The sequence below is a fragment of the Schistosoma haematobium genome, chromosome 1, assembly GCF_000699445.3.
Source record: "Schistosoma haematobium chromosome 1, whole genome shotgun sequence".
Taxonomy (NCBI): domain Eukaryota; kingdom Metazoa; phylum Platyhelminthes; class Trematoda; order Strigeidida; family Schistosomatidae; genus Schistosoma; species Schistosoma haematobium.
The window spans coordinates 32,463,833-32,487,665 of record NC_067196.1 but is presented as its reverse complement, the minus strand read 5'-3'; the positions used below and the strand labels follow the sequence as shown (position 1 = coordinate 32,487,665).

At 31.5% G+C, this 23,833-nt stretch overlaps 1 protein-coding gene across 1 annotated transcript in view; it reads right to left on the bottom strand.

The window, feature by feature from the left end:
- MS3_00007751 (uncharacterized protein) overlaps positions 1-17,259 on the bottom strand; it is an 86,655-nt gene extending 69,396 nt beyond the window's left edge. Inside the window, exon 1 of the mRNA XM_051216076.1 lies at positions 14,891-17,259. Coding sequence (XP_051073747.1) covers positions 14,891-14,963 — 73 coding nt within the window. The 5' untranslated portion in view covers positions 14,964-17,259. The remainder of the gene's footprint in view (positions 1-14,890) is intronic.
- Between the last annotated feature and the right edge of the window lie 6,574 nt (positions 17,260-23,833).

Below are 23,833 nucleotides of genomic sequence, written 5' to 3'. Positions count from 1 at the left end.
GAAGACTGATTACTGATATCTTTATTAGTGTTTTATTAACGGTTTGGTTACAGTTTAATCTTTTATGATTTTAGTCACTACATTTAATGAATAGAATTCGAACCAATAAAGCCTAATTATAAGTGCTTCGTCGTAATATTAAACATGTTTAAATGGTTAAAGAAATGTCAAATATTTCTAATTTTAGCTCATCCGATATGTATTTATATATCGTTTTTACCGTAACAGAAAGAATGTTGTTTAAATTCATTCATGCATACAATAGTTCAGTCAACATAGCCTAACTAATACAAAACCGTTGTAATGTCATACATTCGTAAATATTAATAGCAAGATATGACTTAACGGTATTTTATAAATGAAATAAGTTGTATGTTTGTTGTTCATACTATACATGTAACATATATCTTTTCAGTTATAAGCTTTTATAGTCCCATATGGCGATTTTGTAAGCTTTATACTGAATATAATTTTTCTTCGTCATGAAAATTACAAGATATTCTTTAATTATTGCGCTTGAATCGATTCAGCAAGACATATTTATTCACAGCAGGAATGTCAAATCGATTGAAATTTCAAATATTAATGAAGAAAAAACACTGATTTATAGTATCGGTTGATCAATACAAGTTTAGTGAGGATCTTTGCTTACAAATTCCTAGTTAAATATTTAGGTTTTTACATCTTCTAAGTTCCAATGGTCTTGTCTATTAGATAGATTTGAATTAAAATTTAATCATTTGTAAGACTTTAGTCTGTGATTTTACTTAGTAAAACGGTATTATGATAAAATGTCTAGTTTTTCTTTCTTTTTTTTGAAATAAAAACTACTGAAAACTAATAATTAATCGACCAAAATATGTAGACAGATGTGTTTTGCTAATAAAATGTTAACAGAATGAACTGATCAATATGGAAACGTATAAACTTACAACATTCTCGTTCTTGAGAAAAAAAGTTGTTTATTACAAAGTATTTATCTATTATGCAAACATACTTGTTAAAAATGACAAGTTATTAGGAATCACAATGAATGTAACAAAGTAAACATATACAATATTAATTCATCAACCTACCGAATAGATTACAAGCCCAAAATTATAAAAGTTAGTGAGCTGTACGCAATGAAAGACATAAGCATCTGTAATTTTGAGCTAACCAATCACTCTAATTGATCAAGTCTTTAGATAATTATTTGAGGTTCGGACAGTTCACAAGAAAATCCTGTAAGCATGGCATAACATAATACTGAGGTGAATCTATGATGAATAGTCTTTTGTCATAATTAAAAAAGTGTACTAGACAATACTGTTTTGAGTTCCAGAATACACTTTTTATTCAGTACAATACTATGTTATCCAACAAGATATGTGAGAAACTGAAAAACAGATAATGCTCATAACTGTAGTTAACTGACAGTTTAAAATAAGTAGGCCTATCTGACAAATTCATCACTGAACGTTGTACTGTTACAATTGTTTCTATCTGTCAGATATGAATGTCAAAATACCAGTTGAAATACATTATCTCAATTCTCATGTAATTCATGTAATGAAAAGCTAAAAAAAAAATAAATCATTTTGGCAAGAAATACGATGGTTAGGCAGTGATAAATTATACTTTGGACCAATAATAAAATACCCTTTCAAATATCTTCATTACTGAAAGTAAGTATCCGATATTAGATGATTGTTTATTTCAACAACAAAAAAACAGAGAAGTCGAATTCATGTAACTCAATAAAAAGCATCGAATGCATCCTAAAATACCATTGATTCGTTTGTAATTTATTGTCAAGTTACTAAAATTGATTTTTCAACTAAATCATACCGATATTGCTTGAAAAGAACACATCAATGTTATGGATTGTTTACTTATAGTATTAGCGCTATACATATTGTTCATATTTGCTTATATTTATCAACATACAACAATCTAAAGTAGAAATAGAAATTGACCTTTTTTACTAGATGAATGATTTCGTAAACTAGATTAATCTGTTGCGTTTTGTTTTGTTAAAAAGAACGTTAAGGCTAAAAACTGGTTGAGGAATATTGCTTTGAAACGTGTTATTTAGTTGCTTTCACTATTTCCTTTAACCTTATCAATATCATAGCCGATATGAACAAAGTAGTATGTATTAGAAAATGTTTCATTCCTTCAACAAATGACCTTTGTAGTTTATATACGTACATGGTGAAAAAGGTTCGTCAAATTAGGGTTGTACATTTTTATCAAACAGTAACACATTTAAAATGTGCAGTTATTCCTGAATGATATCCATTATGGGCTAACCATTTGGCTTATGAAACAAATTCTCTGCAAACGTAGTTAATCTTCGAAGATTTCTAAACAAATAGGAAAACATTTATTTTGTTTACCAACCGCTTGTTGAATAATTGGGGTCATTTTCTTTAATTACGTTATTGGACTGATCTTGTTTTAATAAATCTACAACAATAAAAATACATTGTATTACCTCATCTATCTATATTATTAATTGTAGGTAGAAAGGAAAATTCTTCTCAAGAACCTTTTTGAAAATTATTTGAAAGTATATTTTTCAAGCATTTCGTTTTCTAATGTCTTTTTTTATCTTATATGATTGTCATCAATGCCTTTAAATGGCTTAAAATATCAATGACCGTTTTCTTCGGTCACTTAAGGTTTATTTGAGGTTGTTTATTGACATTTCCACCAAACAAAATCAACAATATACACTAACATATTACTTCACTGATGTGCTTTATATTTTTTCAAGGATATTAGAACAAATGATTTATCACACAACTTCCACCATAGCTAGGTTCTTTTGACTCATGAAAGTCAAAACTTGGAATTAAAATTCAATAGGAAGTGTCTACATCTTTGATCATTCAACGATATGCCATGACTTTCATATCTTAGCATAGTTGATTTAATATGAGACAAGACCACGATTGCAATGTATGGACGGCCGTTTTATCATAAATTTGTAATCATTTAAGTATATTTTATAGGTGAAGTTACAAGATTCAGAATTTTTTGGTAAATCGCAGAAAAGGTGGCTGTTTAAAACGATAATATATAATAAGGACTTGTTGGTAGCGATATTTTACTTCCATACAGAAAATACATGTATATTTATAGTCTCTAAAGAGAAAATATGAGTGTTATATCACAAAACTGTTACAACTGAACTCTTAGGGTTGCCCATGAACGAAATCTATGAACCAATACAGATGTTTTGGCCATTAACATTAACGAAATTTCAGTATAATTAAAAAAACGGTGATTTGAAAAGTGATTATCCATTACTGGTATATTTTAGTGTTACCAGGAAAGCAATCATACTATCTGTGTGATACACGAACCAGTTCATAAATAGACATTATCTTCTACAATACATCATTATATGTTCGGTAAATGAATGATCTGTTAAGTTATACATGTCATTTAATTTCTGTATTACATTGGAATCGTAAACTACAACCTAGTCTGAGGACGAACATGTTAACGAGACTGAATAATATTTTAAGCATCTAATTAGTAATTGTAACGAGTAACCTGGTAAATAAATCTATACATGTGTACTGAGTTAATTATATGCCTTATTTGCCTATTCGTCACTACTTCGAACAACTAAGATAAAACCTATCGTACTTTCGATTAGTTCATTAATATATATATATATATATATATATATATATACCTCTGAAGTTTCATAATATGAACCTTTAAACATGTACGCAAATCATTAAAAGATCAAATCATTCTTCAAAATATTCAACCACATTTTTATGTGATTACACATGTTCAAGAGTCAGTAAACTTCCCTGATTTGGTTAGTTTTACCAGAGTAATCATTTAAACGACACGGAGAGAAGTTAAAGAAAACAGTTTTATTTTTAAATATGCGTCGATAATTTTCCATGTATATATCATATGTTCCTTGAATTTTTAACAAAACGATAAGAGCTACAGAAAAAAACCATTAGCGTAATCAATACAAGAAATCGTTATGTGTTTTGGCACTGAGTTTTTTACTCTTTTTGTTAGCAATTCTGTTCTTCTAAGTAATCATCACAAGGTGATAGTAATTACATTGATTCTGTAGATAAGTGTGCAATCACACACAATGTTTATAATAATATAATGAATAACAGTGATTTACTGAATAACCTCTTCCTACACGTTAAACTGGTAATTTTATAATAGTCAACTTTAAATTATCACCTCACACGTTAATATTTTATGTTGAATGATACAATCACTAGTTCTCATTGGAAAATAAACGAATTAAGAGTATTTCACTGTTTGAATAATAATTGAACTGCATTAAATAAGATTTAAAAGTGACATAAATCGAACTTTCTAATAAAGATACAAGAGAATAAGAAGAGATTTTACCAGTTAGAACTAATCATTTGCTAATAATGACAATAAAATCAATAAACCTCATACAAATCACTAATCTACAAGAAAACAGAAGATGCACATATCTTTTAAGTAAATGATCGAGTGAGCTTATAGTTTTCACAGATATTTGACCTGATATATCAATATTAGTAAGCCTAAGTTAATAAATAATAATGGTAATAATGATTGAATAAAATATGTAAACGTGGGTATTATTTTAAAAGAAACAAAAATGAATAGTTGTATTGACATGTGTAATATATTCATGACAGTACTAATAGATGTAATAGCATACGTTTAACTTGATTAAGACTCAATGAGACTATAATTCATGGATGAACCAATAACGTAAAAGATAACAGGTCTTGGACTTTGGAACGAAGTTCACTCATTTATTTGGCTAAATAGCGTTTTGGCATTATAGTTGATATCAATTGGTGATGAAAACCCTAAATCTAATTCCTGACTTTAACCATCAACTGGAAATCATAATTCTAATTCCTCGAACTAGTTTGTAGCTTTCATTTGGTCCTAGTTAGCAGATGGACACTCTCAAAGTCAATCTAGCGTCACTCAAAGGTCGTCCATAGATTATAGTCTCACCTAAGACTCTATTTCACGTTAAAAAAATGATGAAAAACCATACTTATTATGTAATCGCTTTACATTATAGGCATGAAGAAATGTATTAACTATGAAATTAATTGATGAATGAGAAATAAAATGTTACACATTATCTGACCATAGTATACGTTTCATCTGTAAAGATTATGTTTTCAGTTAAAAATTTACATGAACCATTTAGCTGAAAGTTTATGGCTATAGATGGTACTGTTTACTCTTTGATATATACAAACTTATTCAAAGCGATTAACTGTATAAATCAATCACCTTTTACATAAACTGTTTTGCCATGGGTAAACTGCAGAATCCATAACCGGTATATTTAGGAACTTATGATAAATAGAGGAAACTTCACTTATATAATCAAAATTCTTGGTAAAAGAAGCTATTTTTTAAATTTTTTACATGACTCTGAGGGATTAGTAGAGTGAACAATATAAAATTTATGTCATTTGAAGATAATGGCTTCTGCTGAACCAACTTACTGAAGAAGAATTATGATCTAGTTATATTTAGATTATGATATGAGCATTTTTGGATTGACATGAGAAAGATATGAACAATATACCCAACGAATACAAAGCCAAGCAGTAATTTGTGCACACCATTCAATGAGAAGTGTTAACTATCACAAATTAATGGGGTTTAAAACTTTAGATCATTGAATTATCGACTAATGGTTTGGAGTTAATACTTTGCAACGCCCTTTAAACATTCTGGAGGTCGATATGGTGTTTAGTCGGTAATGGGGATTACAGCAAACCCTTAAACTAGGCTGAGACTAGAATCTATAATTTCTCTGCTACTTAATGGTTTTACAACCAATCTAAATCATCATAAAACTATCCAATTTAACGATGAAAGTTTTAAATGATTATTATTATTAGGTTGAACAAAATATAAAAGGTACAAAAATCAAGAAAACGCAATACTATCATGTACTAAATTAAGTATCCTTCAAAGCCTCATACTAATCATTCTCATTACATTTCATTCAGTAAATTCACAACAAACTATTATGTTGTTTAAACAGCAATGCCTGAATATAAAGTCATATATCAAGAGTAATAACAGTTTACAATTTCTTCTTTCACTTATACTACTAGATTTTTTATCAATCAAGACATCAAAGCATGTCACATTGAAAATAAGCGGCGATAGTGAAATAAAATTGTATCATTTTAGATTTCCGGTAATTGATTGTCTGCTAACTTACTACTGGTAGTAATCAATTTATGGGAATAAAAAATCAAGGATTTTATGAGCCATTACCATAGTTTGATGTTTTCAGGATAAAATTTGATATTTATTAATTCTTTTTTTAGTTAATAGGTAAAACAGTGAATTCAGTTGCAGTATAAATAATTGACTTACTGAGCCTCGATAAACAATTGCATTATTCCCCACATCTGTTATCTTGTTCACATGAATAGATGGTTTTAGGTAAATTGTTGTTGATAAATTTATCATATTAATGATAAACGATGTATGTTAAGAACTCCGCCTGTAGCTCTTCAAGAGTTACTGCCGGTCCCAAGCCCGGGCAAAGGAGGAGGGTTCGGCATGGGGTTAGCGTCCCCATCCCGTAGAAAGCTAACTCGCTAAAAAATCGCTTACCAGAAAAAATTATTCAAACCATTTAAACTCTGCCCTGAAAGTTAGAAGATCTTCATTTAGAAGAATTATGACGCTTCATGGTGAAAGCCGAGTTCCTTCGGAAGCCACGAAGCCGATGCCCCTTCTAACAACCAGAGCAACAACTTTTATAGGTACATGGAACGTCCGAACAATGTGGGAGACCGGGAAGACCATTATGGCGTTTGACTGCTAATTGATGTTCATGTAGGCGTAGGTGGAGGGGGCGTCCGCTTTGTCCGATGTAGTGTTTGTCGCAGTTGGTACAATTTATTTTGTAGATGATGTTTGATTTGTTTTCCTTTGTTATTTCATCTTTTGGTTTGCATAGGATTGATTGTAATGATTTTGTTGGTTTGTGTGCCACACCTATCCCGAAGGTTTTCAGCAGTCTCGTTGTGGTTTGTATGTACCACAACGAGACTGCTGAAAACCTTCGGGATAGGTGTGGCACACAAACCAACAAAATCATTGCAATCAATCCTATGCAAACCAAAAGATGAAATAACAAAGGAAAACAAATCAAACATCATCTACAAAATAAATTGTACCAACTGCGACAAACACTACATCGGACAAAGCGGACGCCCTCCACCTACGCCTATGAACATCAATTAGCAGTCAAACGCCATGATATCTCTTCACCGGGAAGACCAGACAAATAGCAACGGAAATTAGGAGATACAACTTGGCAGTACTGGGAATCAGCGAAACCCATTGGATTCAAGCTGGACAGCGAAGGCTAAATACGGGAGAGATGCTACTATACTCCAGTCATGAAGAAGAAAATGCTCCGAACACTCAGGGAGTTGCTCTAATGCTGTCCAAAGTAGCACAAAATGCAGGATAGGAATCTCACCGATCCAGAATCATCAAAGCATCATTCAAAACAAAGAAGGAGGGGATCACAATGAATATCATCCAATGTTATGCACCCACCAATGATAGCAACGACGACATTAAAGATCAATTCTACGAGCGCCTGTAGTCAATCATAGAGAAGTGCCCAAGAAAGGAACTCACCATTCTGATGGGAGATCTAAACGCCAAAGTTGGAATAGACAACACTGGATATGAAGATATCATGGGACGACATTGACTGGTTGAGAGAAACGAAAATGGAGAAAGATTTGCAAATCTGTGTGGATTCAACAAATTAGTCATAGGTGGCACAATATTTCCACATAAACGTATACACAAGGCTACATAGATCTCACCGGACCACACTACAGAGAACTAGATAGATCATATCTGCATCAATAAAACATTCCGAAGGACAATGGGAGATGTGAGAACCAGAAGAGGAGCTGGCATAGCTTAAGATCACCACCTAGTTGTGGCCAATTTAAAACTGAAGCTAAACAAGAACTGGACAAGTGGACAAACAGCATTACAAAGGTTCAATACAGCCTTCCTTCGAGATACTGACAAACTCAATGAATTCAAGTTAGCTCTCAACAACAGGTCCCAAGCCTTACAGGATCTACTGAAGGAAGAAGAAACTACTATGGAGGACAACTGGAATAGTATCAAAGAAGCATTAACTTCAACGTGTCAAGAGGTTCTGGGTCTAAAGAAGCGCCATCATAAGGAATGGATCTCTATAGAAACACTGGACAAGATCAAAGAAAGGATGAACAAGAAGACAGCAATTAACAACAGCCGAGCACGAGCAGAGAAAGTCCAAGCACAAGCTGAATACATAGAAACAAACAAGGAAGTGAAGAGGAGCATTAGAGCCGACAAGAATAAATACGTGGAAGAACTAGCAACGACGGCGGAAAAGGCTGCAAGAGAAGGAAATATGAAACAGCTCTACGATACAACGAAGTAACTAGCAGGAAAATACAGTAAACCAGAGAGACTGGTCAAAAACACAGGAGACAGGCCATTAACTGAAATTCAACAACAGCGGAACAGATGGGTAGAATTATTTGAGGAACTCTTGAATAGGCCGGCTCCGATGAATCCACCGGACATCGAAGCAGCACACACAGATCTTCCTATGTATGTCAACCCACCAACGACGGAAGAAATCAGAATGGCCATCAGACAAATCAAGAGCGAGAAAGCAGCAGGACCCGACAACATACTAGCTGAAGCACTGAAGTCAGACCTCGAAGTAACTACAAACATGATTCACCTTCTATTCAAAAAGATTTGGGAGGAGGAACGAGTGCCGATGGACTGGAAAGAAGGACAACTTATCAAGATTCCAAAAAAAGGAGATCTGAGCAAATGTGAAAACTACAGAGGAATCACACTACTGTCAGTACCAGGAAAAGTCTTTAACAGAGTTTTGCTGAACCGGATGAAAGATGCAGTAGACTCCCAACTTCGAGATCAACAAGCTGGATTCCGTAAGGGTCGGTCGTGCAAAGACCAAATTGCGACACTACGGATCATCGTCGAACAATCAGTTGAGTGGAACTCGTCACTATACATCAACTCCATTGATTATGAAGAGCCGTTTGACAGTGTAGGTAGGAGAACATTATGGAATCTTCTTCGACACTACGGAGTTCCTGAGAAGATTGTCAATATTATCCGGAACTCATACGACGGACTACAATGCAAAGTAGTGCATGGAGGACAGCCGACAGATGCATTCCAAGTAACGACCGGAGTCAGACAAGGCTGTTTACTCTCTCCCTTCCTCTTTCTTCTGGTGGTCGACTGGATTATGAAAACCTCGACATCTGAGGGAAAACACGGAATACAAAGGACAGCTCAGAATCAATTAGACGATTTGGACTTTGCAGATGACCTAGCCCTCCTAACGCATACACACAAACAAATGCAGATAAAGACAGCCAGTGTAGCAGCAGTCTCTGCATCAATAGGCCTCAACATATACAAGGGGAAAACCAAGGCCCTCAAGTGCAACACGGAGAACAGCAATCCAATCACTCTTGATGACGAAACTCTGGAAGATGTAGAACCCTTCACATACCTGTAAAGCATAATCGATGAACAAGGAGGATCAGATGCAGACGTAAAGGCAAGGATTGGCAAAACAAAGGCCGCATTCCTACAATTGAAGAATATATGGAACTCAAAACAACTGTCAACCAATATCAAAGTGAGAATCTTCAATACGAATGTCAAGGCAGTTCTACTGTACGGAGCTGAAACTTGGAGAACTACTAAAACCATTATCAAGAAGGTGCAAGTATTTATAAATAGCTGTCTACGCAAGATGCTCAACATCCGTTGGCCGGATACCATCAGTAACAGCCTTTTGTGGGAGAAAACAAACCAGCTTTTAGCTGAAGAGGAAATTAGGAAAAGACGATGGAAATGGATAGGACATACACTACGCAAATCGTCAAACTGCATCACGAGACAAGCCCTAACTTGGAATCCTGAAGGAAGGCGGAAAAGAGGAAGACCAAAGAACACATTACGTCGGGAAATAAAAGCAGGCATGGAAAGGATGAATTACAACTGGAAGGAGCTGGAAAAGATTGCCCAGGACAGGGTTGGATGGAGAATGCTGATGATCGGCCTATGTTCCTTCACGAGGAGTAACAGGCGTAAGTAAGTAAGTAATGTATGTTAAGAATAAGTGATGGCTTGTCAATAAACCTTTCAATCGTATATCTGACAAGTATAGTAACAAAACAGGCTTAATGACATCTTGAAAATCATTGTCTAATGGATAAGACATAACATGATCTAATTGTTTATCGCTGAAGTAATCTCAACAAATTAATAGATAAACAAAAAAATCCCTTCTGAAATATTTAAAATGGACGAACAGAGAAAATAACTGTTTCTTTTCAACTAGTTTTCCACAATGAGTGTTCACTAATACATACAAGTTAATCAATAATAATAACAACAGATAAAGAGCGGAAGTCGAATAATTAATAATATGTATTTAAGAATGAGGGAGTATTATAGTTGCATGATGTTATTATCTAACATTAAACTAGTTGATTAACATTCATTTTATTAATGTTACAAATCCTGTATGCAAGTGAGAAGTCATGATGAAAAGTTGATTGGAAACAAGATAAATCTTTTATCTCTATTTCTCTCTCAGTTAATCGTTTTTCAAAATTGAACATCTCCAAGAGACGAAAAAAGAATGTTGTTTCTTTCGAAATAGATTCGAAACTTGTAACGTTTCTATAAGTATATTGTCAATGCATATTATATCTATTTACTATATATATATTTATTTGAACACATAAGTATTAGTAACAAGGGGCACTGAATACATATGCATCACCCAAGTCACTTGATTTGTGAGTGGGCTGTGATACTGTCCGGGTGCCCAGACCGAAGCAGGTAATAATTAAATTCATCTAATCAATTTCATGTAAGTCAGTTAATGATAATACAAAGTACAAAATCATTGGATGACGTTATATTAGCTAACCATAATTGATTTTTTTGTAAATGACCCATATTTTTTTTTACCTTAAAAGATGTTGGCAACCAAGTATGTAATTACTTAGTTTTCGTGTCCGGTGTATGTCGTATAGTGAATAATTCAATAAAAGTGAAATTAAAAAAAAGTATACATAGTGATGGTCAGCAGGTCAAATTTATATATACATATAAACATTTTTTTAGGATTCCATAATGTTGATTAAAGCTTGAAAGTATAAAATTCAAACAGTTGTTATCGTCTTGACGATATACTTCCAAGTTTTATCCCTGTATTCTTTTGTGAATGTTCTTTTGTCAAGAATAATGACTCATCGAAAATTCGAACCTGAAAGACGTATGAAAAATATGATGTTCTAAATGTTTTTAAATAAAGATTATACAATCTTCTGTTAAAAGGCGTTCAGGTGACTAGTTTACAATACATAACGTTAAAACAAATAGTGATATCATAGTGACTTAAGAAATTTTGATGAAAACTACCTCCTTGCAATATTCTCATAAATTCTATTAGTGTCAAAATTCGAGAAGCATTTCCAGAAGCCTCAGCTTAAAGCGATTCCGAAGAAAACAATCTTGTTGAAAAAAACGCTAACCAGAATCAATAATTTAAAGCACTTAAACTCTGTTCCGAGAGTTGAGAAAAATTATGACGCCTCCTGGTGAAAGCCGAAATTCAGGGAAGTAAAGAGGCAGATGCCCTTTCTAAAAACCAGATTAACAATTAATATAGGTACAGATGAAAGCGTGAGATACGGAATGATTGATTTAGATGATAATTTACTAATACTACCTGATGGTGGTCAGGCTATATTTGGAATTTACTGAAGTACAAAAATATGAACCATCACAAGATGAATAAGAATGTACTTGCCTCCTTAATTTAAATCTTCTTATACTTTTTGACAACTGAAAACCTAGTGTATGTGAACTCTTCTGCCGTCCCCTCAGTTTATAAAAGAACTTCAAAATCCATATTGTTTATTTTAATTATCTCTAATCATATTCTTCTCATGATATTATGTGTGTGATAAAGAAATGAATAATTCAATCAGTCATACACATCTGATAACCTGGCACATATGTGGTTAGGTTCAAATTGTTACACAGTATGGCGAGATACCTCAGCGTCAGAAGCGGTGATATTGTTGAAAGTGGTAAAAAATCAGTTACTAAAGATGTGCTTTAAGAGGAACGTAGATACTCATGGAATAGTAAAAATTATAAGATAACTTGAAAACCTAACATCCAAAGAAAAATAGAGTGAATTCACTTGCGTCATAGAACGTAATTCTGACCTACCTTTTCCGAACTCTCTAACTGTTGGCTATAACAGTCGTGCGAACCCTAACCAATTAGTCTACAATTACTAACACAGCCCAGCTTAACAGTCAATGACTTTATGGATTGATGATGGCTTTCTTTCAACTTATTCCTACACTGGTCATGAATTCTTGTCGAGGTAGGTTGTGGTAAAGGATATTTAAAGAATTTCTTGACCATCTCAGTAGATGAACATTCCCCACCTCATCAAGTGATTTTCTATCACAACCTAGTAACCCAAGCTTAACCTCAGCATAGATTTATCGATGGTCCTAATATGTACGAGCGATGCTTCCAGGACACTTATAATCCAATTCTAGTAAATTGTTAATATCCTCTTTTCTTAATGGCTTCGTTTCACAAACATTAAGTAGGACAGGTCAAACTGCTACTAAGTATAACTGTTATGTTGCTGCTAGATGAAAATCTTGCTTACATCATGAGTGATGTTGGTTTGCAAAGGCTATCCGAGCTTTATGAAATTATGTTTAAATTCCGTTATACGGAAGTTAATGAATTATCGTCTCTAACAACAGGTTATTCCACGAAAATAAACCGATATTGATTTATAAGTTACACATAGTTTCTTAAAACATACTTTAAATCTATGTTCCTGTCTTTATACAACAACGAAAATAAGAGTAAAGCTGTATATGAAACATCACACATAATCTTCACTATGGCACCATTCAATTTTCTTGAAATTAAATCTGTTCACGGATGCTGAACTTTTAGACCACTGAGCACGCAAGACCGAAGGTTCTGGGTCCGATTTCCTCCTCCGGAGTCGTGGGCTTGCACTGCCGAGGAGTGACATACCAGGTTTTCAGTACTGGTCTAGCTCAACTCAGTTCGTGATTAAAACTATGAAAATTCTTCAATCTTCATACTTATTATATCATATTGTTTATTTCTATCTATCCAGTTAGCAAACGTAATCATTAGGCCACACTTCTAGACTTATTGGTAGATATTATTTGTCGCATAATGTTTTATGTTCATTTGCTAAAACCTGTGAAAGCAGTTTCTCAGTTGTCACTAATTTAATAAAATCTATTATTACTTCAAGAATAGATATACAGAGTTCATATCTATAAACATGAATACAAGACTGAAATAAACTTTCCCACCGCCAACGATCAACTTCATTGATTAATAATAGAGTTTTATGACTTGAAGCCATTTGGAATTTGGCAATATGGTTTCATAAATAATGCCAACACGTACATCATGTAATTTTACCTTCGTATCAAGTGTTTTTAGTCATTCAACTTCAAAAAGAAAACAACCACAATTTGTCTACTTAGTGAATTTTAGAACCGTATCTAGTCAATGGTGAGTGAGTCGTATGGTGCATCTAATTTACCGATATTTTCAACTGATAAAGAAAAGTCAATATTGTGCGTTAGTTGCATAATCAACTTTTTGATACACTTTTTTTACAGAAAATTTTCAAAGACAAATTAAATCGCTAACTATTTAATTCATTGTTTTTAAGACTTTTAACCTCGATCACACAATTAGTTAATTTATATAAACTCTTAATACTGATATCAAATAAACAAAAGTTGAAATGAAGACTCATTGAATCATAAATTATGAGAAATTATGGCCTATTCATCAATAGAACTAATGTTTGGTTTGAAGTACATCTAGTATTTCATTAAAATAAAAGATTTTAAAAAGTTAGAAATCTAAAAATTAGTTCAAGGAGAATATTTTCTTTTCTTTGAAGTCTCAATATTGAACAATACGTCTATTAGTTTGTCAGTGATGAGTGTTATTTTTGAAACTTTTCAAAAATAAACCCCTAGAATGAGATGCTTTATGCAGTTCTAAGTTTATCAATGTCTTTGTGTTATTATACATTTTGCTTGAACATTATAAAGTCGTCAATTCAAACGACGGAAAAACGTTTCAACTTACAATTTAAATCACGTCATATACAACATTTGAGAAGTATCTATTCGTAAATATGTCAGTGTTGATTTTTTAGTAGAAAAATAAATTGAAAGTATTTAAAGACGTACTGCTTTTCAAAGTTTATACATAGTTTCTTTAACAAACGAGACTAGTCAGATTACACAAAACTGTATGAATTAAGTTAGTTCCTACAAACAATTATTAGAAAGACTAAAGAAAGTTTCTTATTGATTTTAAGTGCCTAATGATGTGGGAGACGCCTACCTACTCATTATTGGACTTCTGTATTTTGCTAATATTAAGTAAAATACATAACCAGCAACAGTAATAAAGTACTTGTTGACAGTGTCTTTTACTAAAATGTTAAAGAAATTAGTTTATCGTGATTAGAAGTACAACTGTGTCAGAATATCAAGTTAGTTCAATGCGTACCAACTAGTGTTAAAGACGAATGTTGATAAGTCTTAATGTCTATGAATCCTTAGACCATCTTTCAGAAATGCTCTAAACGAAGTCAATGTAACCGAAATGATATGTATTCTAGATAATTAAAATACTACAAACACATATTGATTAAGATCAAACTAACCTTTAACATTTATTGATAATGCTTCATATTTATGCATATCGCATAAATTACCATTATTATTATTACTATCCATAATATATGTTTTTTCATCAAATGTTTCATTATCATTTTGTTTTAATTCGACAGCATTTTCAGAGGATGCAATTAATTTGGATGGTAATTTAGTAAATTTCGGCGTAACTGTTACTGGTGTCGATGTGGTTAACGTTGAATCTAAAATAGTCTCATTATCATTTTCTAAATCCGATGCTGACTGACTATCCAGACCTGGATCGGTAATATATTTACGTTTTTGACTACGACAAGACAATGTTTTAACTTTTTACATGATAATGTTTGGTAATCATTTTCCTCATCTGTGTGAGAATTTGTATATAATGTTTGTTCATTGAATGCATCTGAATCACTCTGTGCTGTTATATAAGCTTCCTCACTGCCTGTACCAATTAGATTACTGCATACAGTTACATAGGAATCAGCTTCACTGATAACACCTTCTTGACTTATTGTTGATAGCATAGAAGTTAAAGAACCAGAATGTGACTTTTCTAGTTTTTATTGCTATTAGTGATATTAATATTACGAATTTCAGCTGAAACTGGTCGTGATTTAAAATTACTTGTAGTTATACATGAATTATCTATTTTTTAGGTCGTAATAGAACAATATTAGGTGATTGTTGACTGTATTCACTTGTACTTATACATTTTTCATTACATACGAATGAATTAGTTTTGCTATTGTTGTTATCGATATTATATTTTATCGTCTCAATTTGTTGCTGTCGATTAACTAAAGCAATTTGATTAACATTTTCATTTTGTCTTATAATATGCTCCTGCCTATCAGTATTATTATCATTACTGTCGGTACAGGATGATTTAAATCCCTGATTTGTTAATTGATTTATTGGTATTTTATCATCTTTGTAATATTCAAACGAAGGTTTTGAAATCTTAATATCTTCCATGGGTTTTTCAGTAGTATTATTACTGTTGCCATTATTTATAGAAATTTCATGTTCATATGACGACCAGTCATCATCATCGTTCTCTTCCGAAGCCTCATCAATTGTAGTTAATGAATGCCCATTATCATAGACTTTAAAATCCTCACTATTTAAATTTCTATTATTCACATCATTGTTATTTTCAGTCAAATATTTATTACTGATTGATAACGTAATTGTATCATTATTTGATATAATCATATTTTGTAATTTGATTTCGTCTGAGGCTAAATTACCAAATGTTGGTGATATAGCAGGTGACAAACTGTCCTCCGATTCTGTAGTACTATTCTCTTGCTTATCTGGTTGATAATCATCCAAATCAGTTTCTATCATGGAATGGTGATCATGTGAAGGGAAATTATATTCAATAACTTCATCATCATCATCGTCATTATTAATGTCATCATTTATTCTATGGCTACTTTCCATTTGTCTAATTTTAACATAATGCATGGTTCTAAGCTGATTAGCGTTGTTAGTATTACAATTATCATAAGGTTCATTGGTGAAACCGTATGAATTATCGTAGAATGGATCATGTAGATTGAAATCAGATGGTGATCTCCATGTTTTTGTTAAATATTTATCTTCCCCAATACTACATTCATTATTATTAGCAGTAGTAGTAGTATTATTGTAGTGATTAATATCATCATGATTATCATTAAATTGACGAATATTATTAGAATCAAATAATTTATCCTCGTTGGAGTTGGAAAGTCGATTTTTATTGGACGGATCCGTATATCCATAAACTCATCTTTGTCAGCCATTAGACCTAATAGTTCTTTTCAGGGATACATTTTAAGTTATCTGATAAATCCTTTTGATGAGATACTAATGAAGATTGACTTATTTCTTTTTGAAGTGGACATGATGATACTTTTAACTGTTCCAATTTTGATGGTGAGCTTTTTCTTCAATATTAGTTTGTTTATTACCAATCTTTACCGTTGTTGTTGTTGTTGGTCTTATAAGTTCAGGTGATGTTGGTGTTGTCTGATCTAAACGTTCTGTTAATACATCTATATCATGACGTACTGATTGTAATAAATTTTCCATTGAATCATATCTTGCTTCAGTTGCTTGAATCCATTCATCAGCAATAGCTAAATGTCTTCCAGAATATTTTGGCAATTCACTGTTTGTAGAAGTAATAGTAATGGTATTATTATTCATTTCATTATTTGTATTATTGTTTACTTGTGAATTACATTTGATTAACTCTCTATCCATCGTTAATTTTATATGATTAAATCAAACTAATATTATTTCTTTTATTCGTAATCAAATATAATTAAAACAAATTAAATGAAATTTAAGCGTCAATTAATTTCTATAAGATTGAATACATTGAACATTATTTTATACTAAATATTAATATGAATAATTTTTAAAATTAATTATTATAATTCCTTTATTGTTTTGAAAAACGAATATTGTTTCATATTTCAGCGAAAAAAATGAATGAAACATTTATATATTTGTTTATATTGCATAGAAACAATGAAGAAATAGTTTGTTTATTTTTTTGAAGAAATGATTATATTAGTAATAATGAATAATCCATAAAATAACCATTTTTGATTTTGTTTTGTCTTTTTTCTTTGAAATTTTAAAGTTTATATCTATTTTTCATGGATCATTTCGTATATACTACAATTTATTAGTATTAACCAATCAATGATCTATATGTATCATCATGATTGTGTCTAAATGTTTCGTGTTATTTTTTTGTATAGTCAAACAATACTTTAACATTGAACTAATTAGTCAATCAAATCACTTTACGTTCATTGGTTGATTTGAAATGAAGAATGAAAAAAAGTTAAGAATTTGAAATTTGAAATTTATTTTCTTTAAATTATTCAAGAAATTATTTAAAGTTATAGAAAGTATGAAATAATTAAAACAAAAACGATGTCAATATTAGTAAAGTATGATTTTAGAATTATCTTTGAATATGTCTAAGTGATTGATTTATTATTTTAATTTAAAAAAACAACAAATGTAAAATAAATTTCAGTTCTGACAAATTTTCGAATTATTTGATTGAATGAAAAATATTTTCCTATATGAGTTGATCAATATGTAATGAAATCTGAAATACGAAAAAAACTAATTATTTATATAGCATATGAATAAATATAACATTCGAACATATCCAAATAATTAGTATAGGGTTATGGAGATTATTAAGTTATTGATTGAGATCATGAACCGATTGATGTTAGAACACTATCAAAGCCCTTGAAACACTGGACGGCCGTTTCGTTCGATTGTGGGGATCCTCAGCAGCACACATCCACAGTCTCGCTCTCGGGATTCAAACCTAGGGCCTTCAGTCTCGCGCTCGAACGCTCAACTTACTAGACCGCTAAGCCGGCATCAAAATGATTATGTTCATTGATATTTCTCTCTTATCGATTTGAGAAATGTTTTTTTAGATTTTGAACTTTATGGACATTCATCAGTAGCATAAAGTTACTCTTCTGGTTTAATTTCAAAAAATTATGCAAATGTAATAACATGTATAACATATAACTCAATAACCATTTATTTGTTCATGTTCTCGTCTTTAAGCGATACTTCCTCTTGAATCAAAGTAGTTGAAAGGGAGATTAAAATTTGTGGGTGAATGCTAATGAACAAGGAGCTTCTATCACTATAACACTGATTAATCACTTTTAACTAACTAACAACATTTATTAACGAAATTTTTAAGCATCACTACTAGATAAAAGTAGAATGTTGGCCTCTTTAACAAGATACAGATTCATCACAGATAAGTAAAAGTGAACTTGTCCTTACCATAAATAAAAAGATGTTACCCCATAAGAACTATTTATTTCAAGCAATTTTGTCAAGGAAATTGTGTTTATTCATACCGATAACCTTAGATTTATTAAGTGTTTAAATCTACAACAAACTGACATGATGCACTGGAGTGCACAGGAATTACGGTAACAAAATATAATCTGTTTTTATCTTTAAAAAGCTTTAAAGAGATCATAATACAGTTTGTAGATAACTAAACTGATACATTAATCAAATGCTCAAAAAATAGTATTAGATTGTTTCAATGTTAACAAAGTATATGTCATTTATCTCAGTATTTATTTCAGTGAAGCAATTTTACATAATACTTTTTGGTTTACTAATGTTCTGACGACCTACAAACATTTCAATTTGATTTAATTCAATGCGTAAAAATTAACTCATTTATTTGAGTGGAATATTATCAACCAAAAGATATATGTTCATATCGTTTACTGATTTCTTTATAGAGTTTCCTGTGTTTTCCGACAATGTAAACAAATGGTATCGTAAAAATCTTTTGTTACTTTTATAAAAATGAGGCCTAAGGTTCTCTGCTTGAGTCTCACATGATAGGTTGTGGATACATATTTCTGAGGAATCCCATACTAGACCGAAATGGTCCTTTCAGATTCGCAATGGTCGTCTAAAATTGATCAGTACATGATCTCAATTAAAATTCAACAATCTCCACAACCGTATACTAAAGATATTTTTTTATTTAATTTTTAATGAAAGATCAATTTGTCCATAAATGACCTATATTTAAAAAAGTTATAGACTAAACATCATTAAACTATCACATTTATACATTCATTATGATAATTAACTTTTATCGGTCAACTCTTTCATACAATTAAATAGATTTTTCTAGATTTCAATTATAATTTACTAATATTTGAATCATTTACCTAATTTTCTCGTTTCTAATTACAATATATTCTTTTAGTTAAAGTTCAATGACATCCCAGATACACTTTTAAAAGTTTTGAGTCTAATAGATCGTATATTCTGCCTAACTGTTGAATCAAAGATTGAAGTGTTTAAATGATAAACTTATTCAAATTTTGTTTTACCTTACTTATTGATTAAAATATGGTTACAGATTGAAATCATGAGTCAATTGAAGTTAGACCACCATGGAAAACCTGGAAGCACTGGACGGCCGTTTCGTCCTAGTATGGGACTCCTCAGCAGTGCGCACCCACCATCCCGCACCTCGCGAGATTCGAACCCAGGACCTATCAGTCTCGTGCCAAGCGCTTAACCAACTAGACCACTGAGCTGGCAACCAATGGTGTTAATGTCTAACTTGTCAAAGTTTATACTGTAAAAATTAAACCAAAATACATTCGTAATGGTAAATAAAAACATGGAACCTAGCGAACTTTATGACTAAATGTATAAGGTCATAAATAAACTCACAAGAACAATAATAAATATTTATTTTACTAGAAACTACCAGGTTATTGATGAGTTTTATCTCAATAGTAGGTTGTTGTAAACTTAATTTCACCAACTTACGTTTGTGACTCGTAAGTAGGTGCATAACTCTGTTCTTAATCAATTTAATACAATGTAATGTACACACTATCAGACGTGAATTAGTTCTTTAATTCATAAGAAAAAGAAAATACATGTTTTAAAGAAAATTCCAGCGTATTAAAATACTAGATAAAGTACAGGTACATAATCGTACTTGGAAAGTAATCGCCTTTCAGAATAATCCTGAAATAATCATTACTATCATTAACTGGTGTACACATCGATGAACGACACGTATTACGAAACACATATTGAACTTTAGTTTATCATAGCACTTTTACGGCACTCATGTATTTCTCGCAGTGCAAACTTGCTTTTTAATTCTTTAAATCAAAATTCATCCATATGCTTACAAATTATTGTTTTCTTTATTGCAAGGTAGTTAATCTTTCTACAAATGATCTTATAGTTTGCATTCATTATGTGTGAATTCATGAAAAAGTGAGCTAAATAGTGTTATTAAGCGGTAACCTTAAAATTCGTGCTTTCGATTATACAAGGAGGTTTAAGAATCTGAATAATCAGTGAATTAGTAATAACACAAATTTTATGGAAGATCACTTTTGATTTATGGAAATGATATCACTCACTGTTAAGTTGTTTATCTAACACCATTTCCTTATTGATGAGAAAGCATCCCTCGTGCTCAAGTATCTATACAATGATTCTTAAATATGCTTAAAATATTGAACTTAAATATAATAAACAAAGAGGTATGGTGGCTATCAGTGGGATCCAGAACGGGCCACATTTTGACCTTTTCAAATATTCGCTTATCAACCTTGACTGTTTTTATATGAGCATATGTGTGCACTTCTTATCCTATTCATCATATGTCTTAAACTTATTTTTGCTCAGTTACTAATATCGATTAACGCTTGGTTAAATTGAGTTGGTTTACATGCCTTCTCCACCGCGCGTCATGTCGCTTCACTCCGTTTCCCTGAGCGTCTATTCAGATCAGTGATTGTATGAAATATACACATTCAAACTTCATTGTCGTATTTAACCTTTCTAATTCCGTTATTCACCAACGCGATTTAAGTCGATGATGGTAGCTGACATATATATTTTAATGACAATCATTATACGATCCAAATGGAATCAGATCTCGGGCCACTAATAAAATTAACAATCTATGTAGCATACATTATGTAAGTAAAGTACTCTATTATCTTTTGACCAATTTTGTGAATGGGAGTTACAATGCAAGTTTTTCTGTATAGTCGATAACTCCTAATTTCATTGCCTAAATTGCATTGAATATACAAGGTTTTAAGCATTTTTATTACTAAATAACGAATTTTTAACTTTTGGGAATCATTTAACGCTGGACTAGTTTATTGATGAGATCTATAGTTTCAAAAACTATATACACAAAAATTTTGACCTCCACAATCCATCGACAGATATTGGGTACTATTACAGAAATCATTGATAAATTATCATTTTGAAACTGGAAAGGTGAACATCATTTTCTGATGAAAGATTTCTGATACATTTACAAAGACGAAGATGAATGGCGGCTAACAGTGGAATCCAGGACGCGCGTTTCGTCTTATTCGGAACTCGTCAGATGCATGCATCTGTACCGTAGGCTTAATGTTTACTCAAGGACTCAAACCCTATGCCGTTCACTTCAAACTCCATTGCGTTATCCACTTAGATACTGAGTTTCGATAGCCACTATTTTTGTTTATAATGCTTGTGATTTAAGACAACATCGAAGCAATCCACACAGGATGTACATATGCCAACAACAGGCTAATCAATTATAGTCTTAAACATCAATGGGAAGATTCAAACGAATAGTAGAAAATCAATTTAAATACGATAGTTTATTACTTCTGATTCAGTCAACTTGTGTTATAGCACAATTCTTATCCATTCACATTAATAGATTACTATCTCACTCTTGAATTGGTTATGTGGTGTGGGTTACTTATATCCACACAAATAGTATATAACGGTGGTCAGGCATAGAATGTATTTCAGTAGAAGGTCGGTAAGGAAAAAACAGAAACGTAACGCAATGCAATTGATAGGAAAACACATGATCAATGAAATCTGAGACAATGTTTGCAACAGGAACAGTCAAGTTTGATATGATGGATTGATATTTTACAAATGAACGATTTATTGTATAGTTCTCAGATTTTATTGAGATGTTCTGTAATTTCGTGTCAAATACATTTGAATGTTCACACTGGTGTTCTTATTCATTACAGTTTAACTTCATCAACAAAATAAGACTATGAAAAAAGAAAAGAGGAACCATATTCAAAGATTAATAGGTGTATTACCAAAATTATGCTCATTGTTATATACTTCTATTTGAAAGAGAAAAAAACACAATTCAATAAAATGTATTAGATAAGTATAAAAATGTAATTCTTACATAAATATATAAAGATATGTACATTCTTATAATGTTAATAGTAATATGTATATTAACTCTTTATTAATCAATTAAATATAATAAAAAATAATAAATATTTACTAAAATTACATAAATTAATTTAACTAATACAAATAAATTAATTAATCAATAAAAATATGTATATACATTTTAAATAAATTCAAAAATTTTTTTGTTTTTTTAAAAAAGCATAATACATAACATTTTAAATGATTATCGATTGATTTTATTGATTATCTAAAATCAAACTTTAGCTAAATATATGACATTAAAAGTGTATATTGAGATAATAGAGAAGATTTATAGCTCAGATGGATGATTTTTATGAAGTTTTGTTCTCTGAGCTAGATAGTTTAGTCGTGTATTAAACTATCCAACTCAGAGAACAAAACTCCACTAAAAGTGTATATTTATATATTATATTAATAATATTAAATAAATTGTCTTTTTTAAGAAAAACATTCAGATTATTATGTCATTTTGTGTTAATACTGATTTTAAGATGATCGTCAGAATAATAGTTTACTTTTTAGTGGTAATAAGATATCCATATTGAAAGATTATGTGTAAACAAATTAAATCATTGATCATTACTTATAATATGTGTGAATTAAGGTAATATTGAGGCAATATGTATAGGATGTACATATGCCAATAAGAGACTGATCAATTACAGTTTTAAACATCAATGGGAGGATTCAAGTAAATAATACCATATAAATTTAAACTTCATCCTATTGCACAACCAATTGGCTATCAAAACTTAGTAGCTAAGTGGATAACGCAATGGCGTTTGAAGCGAACAGAACTGGATTGGAGTCCCAGAGTGAACATCAACTCTGAGATGCAGGTACATCCAGCTGACGAGTCCCAAATGGGACGAAACACGGATCTTGGATTCCACTGCTGGCCACCATCCATCTTTGCTTACAACTGTAGACCAGTCATAAAAAGAGACCTTGTTTAATTTAAGATTTGCTACTATAGAAATTACTCTTGTTTGTGATTTCAGAAGATTTTTTATCATCCATACGAATACCATATATCTAGTCATACATTGAATGCATACATTATTAACAGCATTTCTAAGTGACAAATTTGATACTTTTACATATAAAGCTCTGATCATGCCATATAGAATGATTCAAAA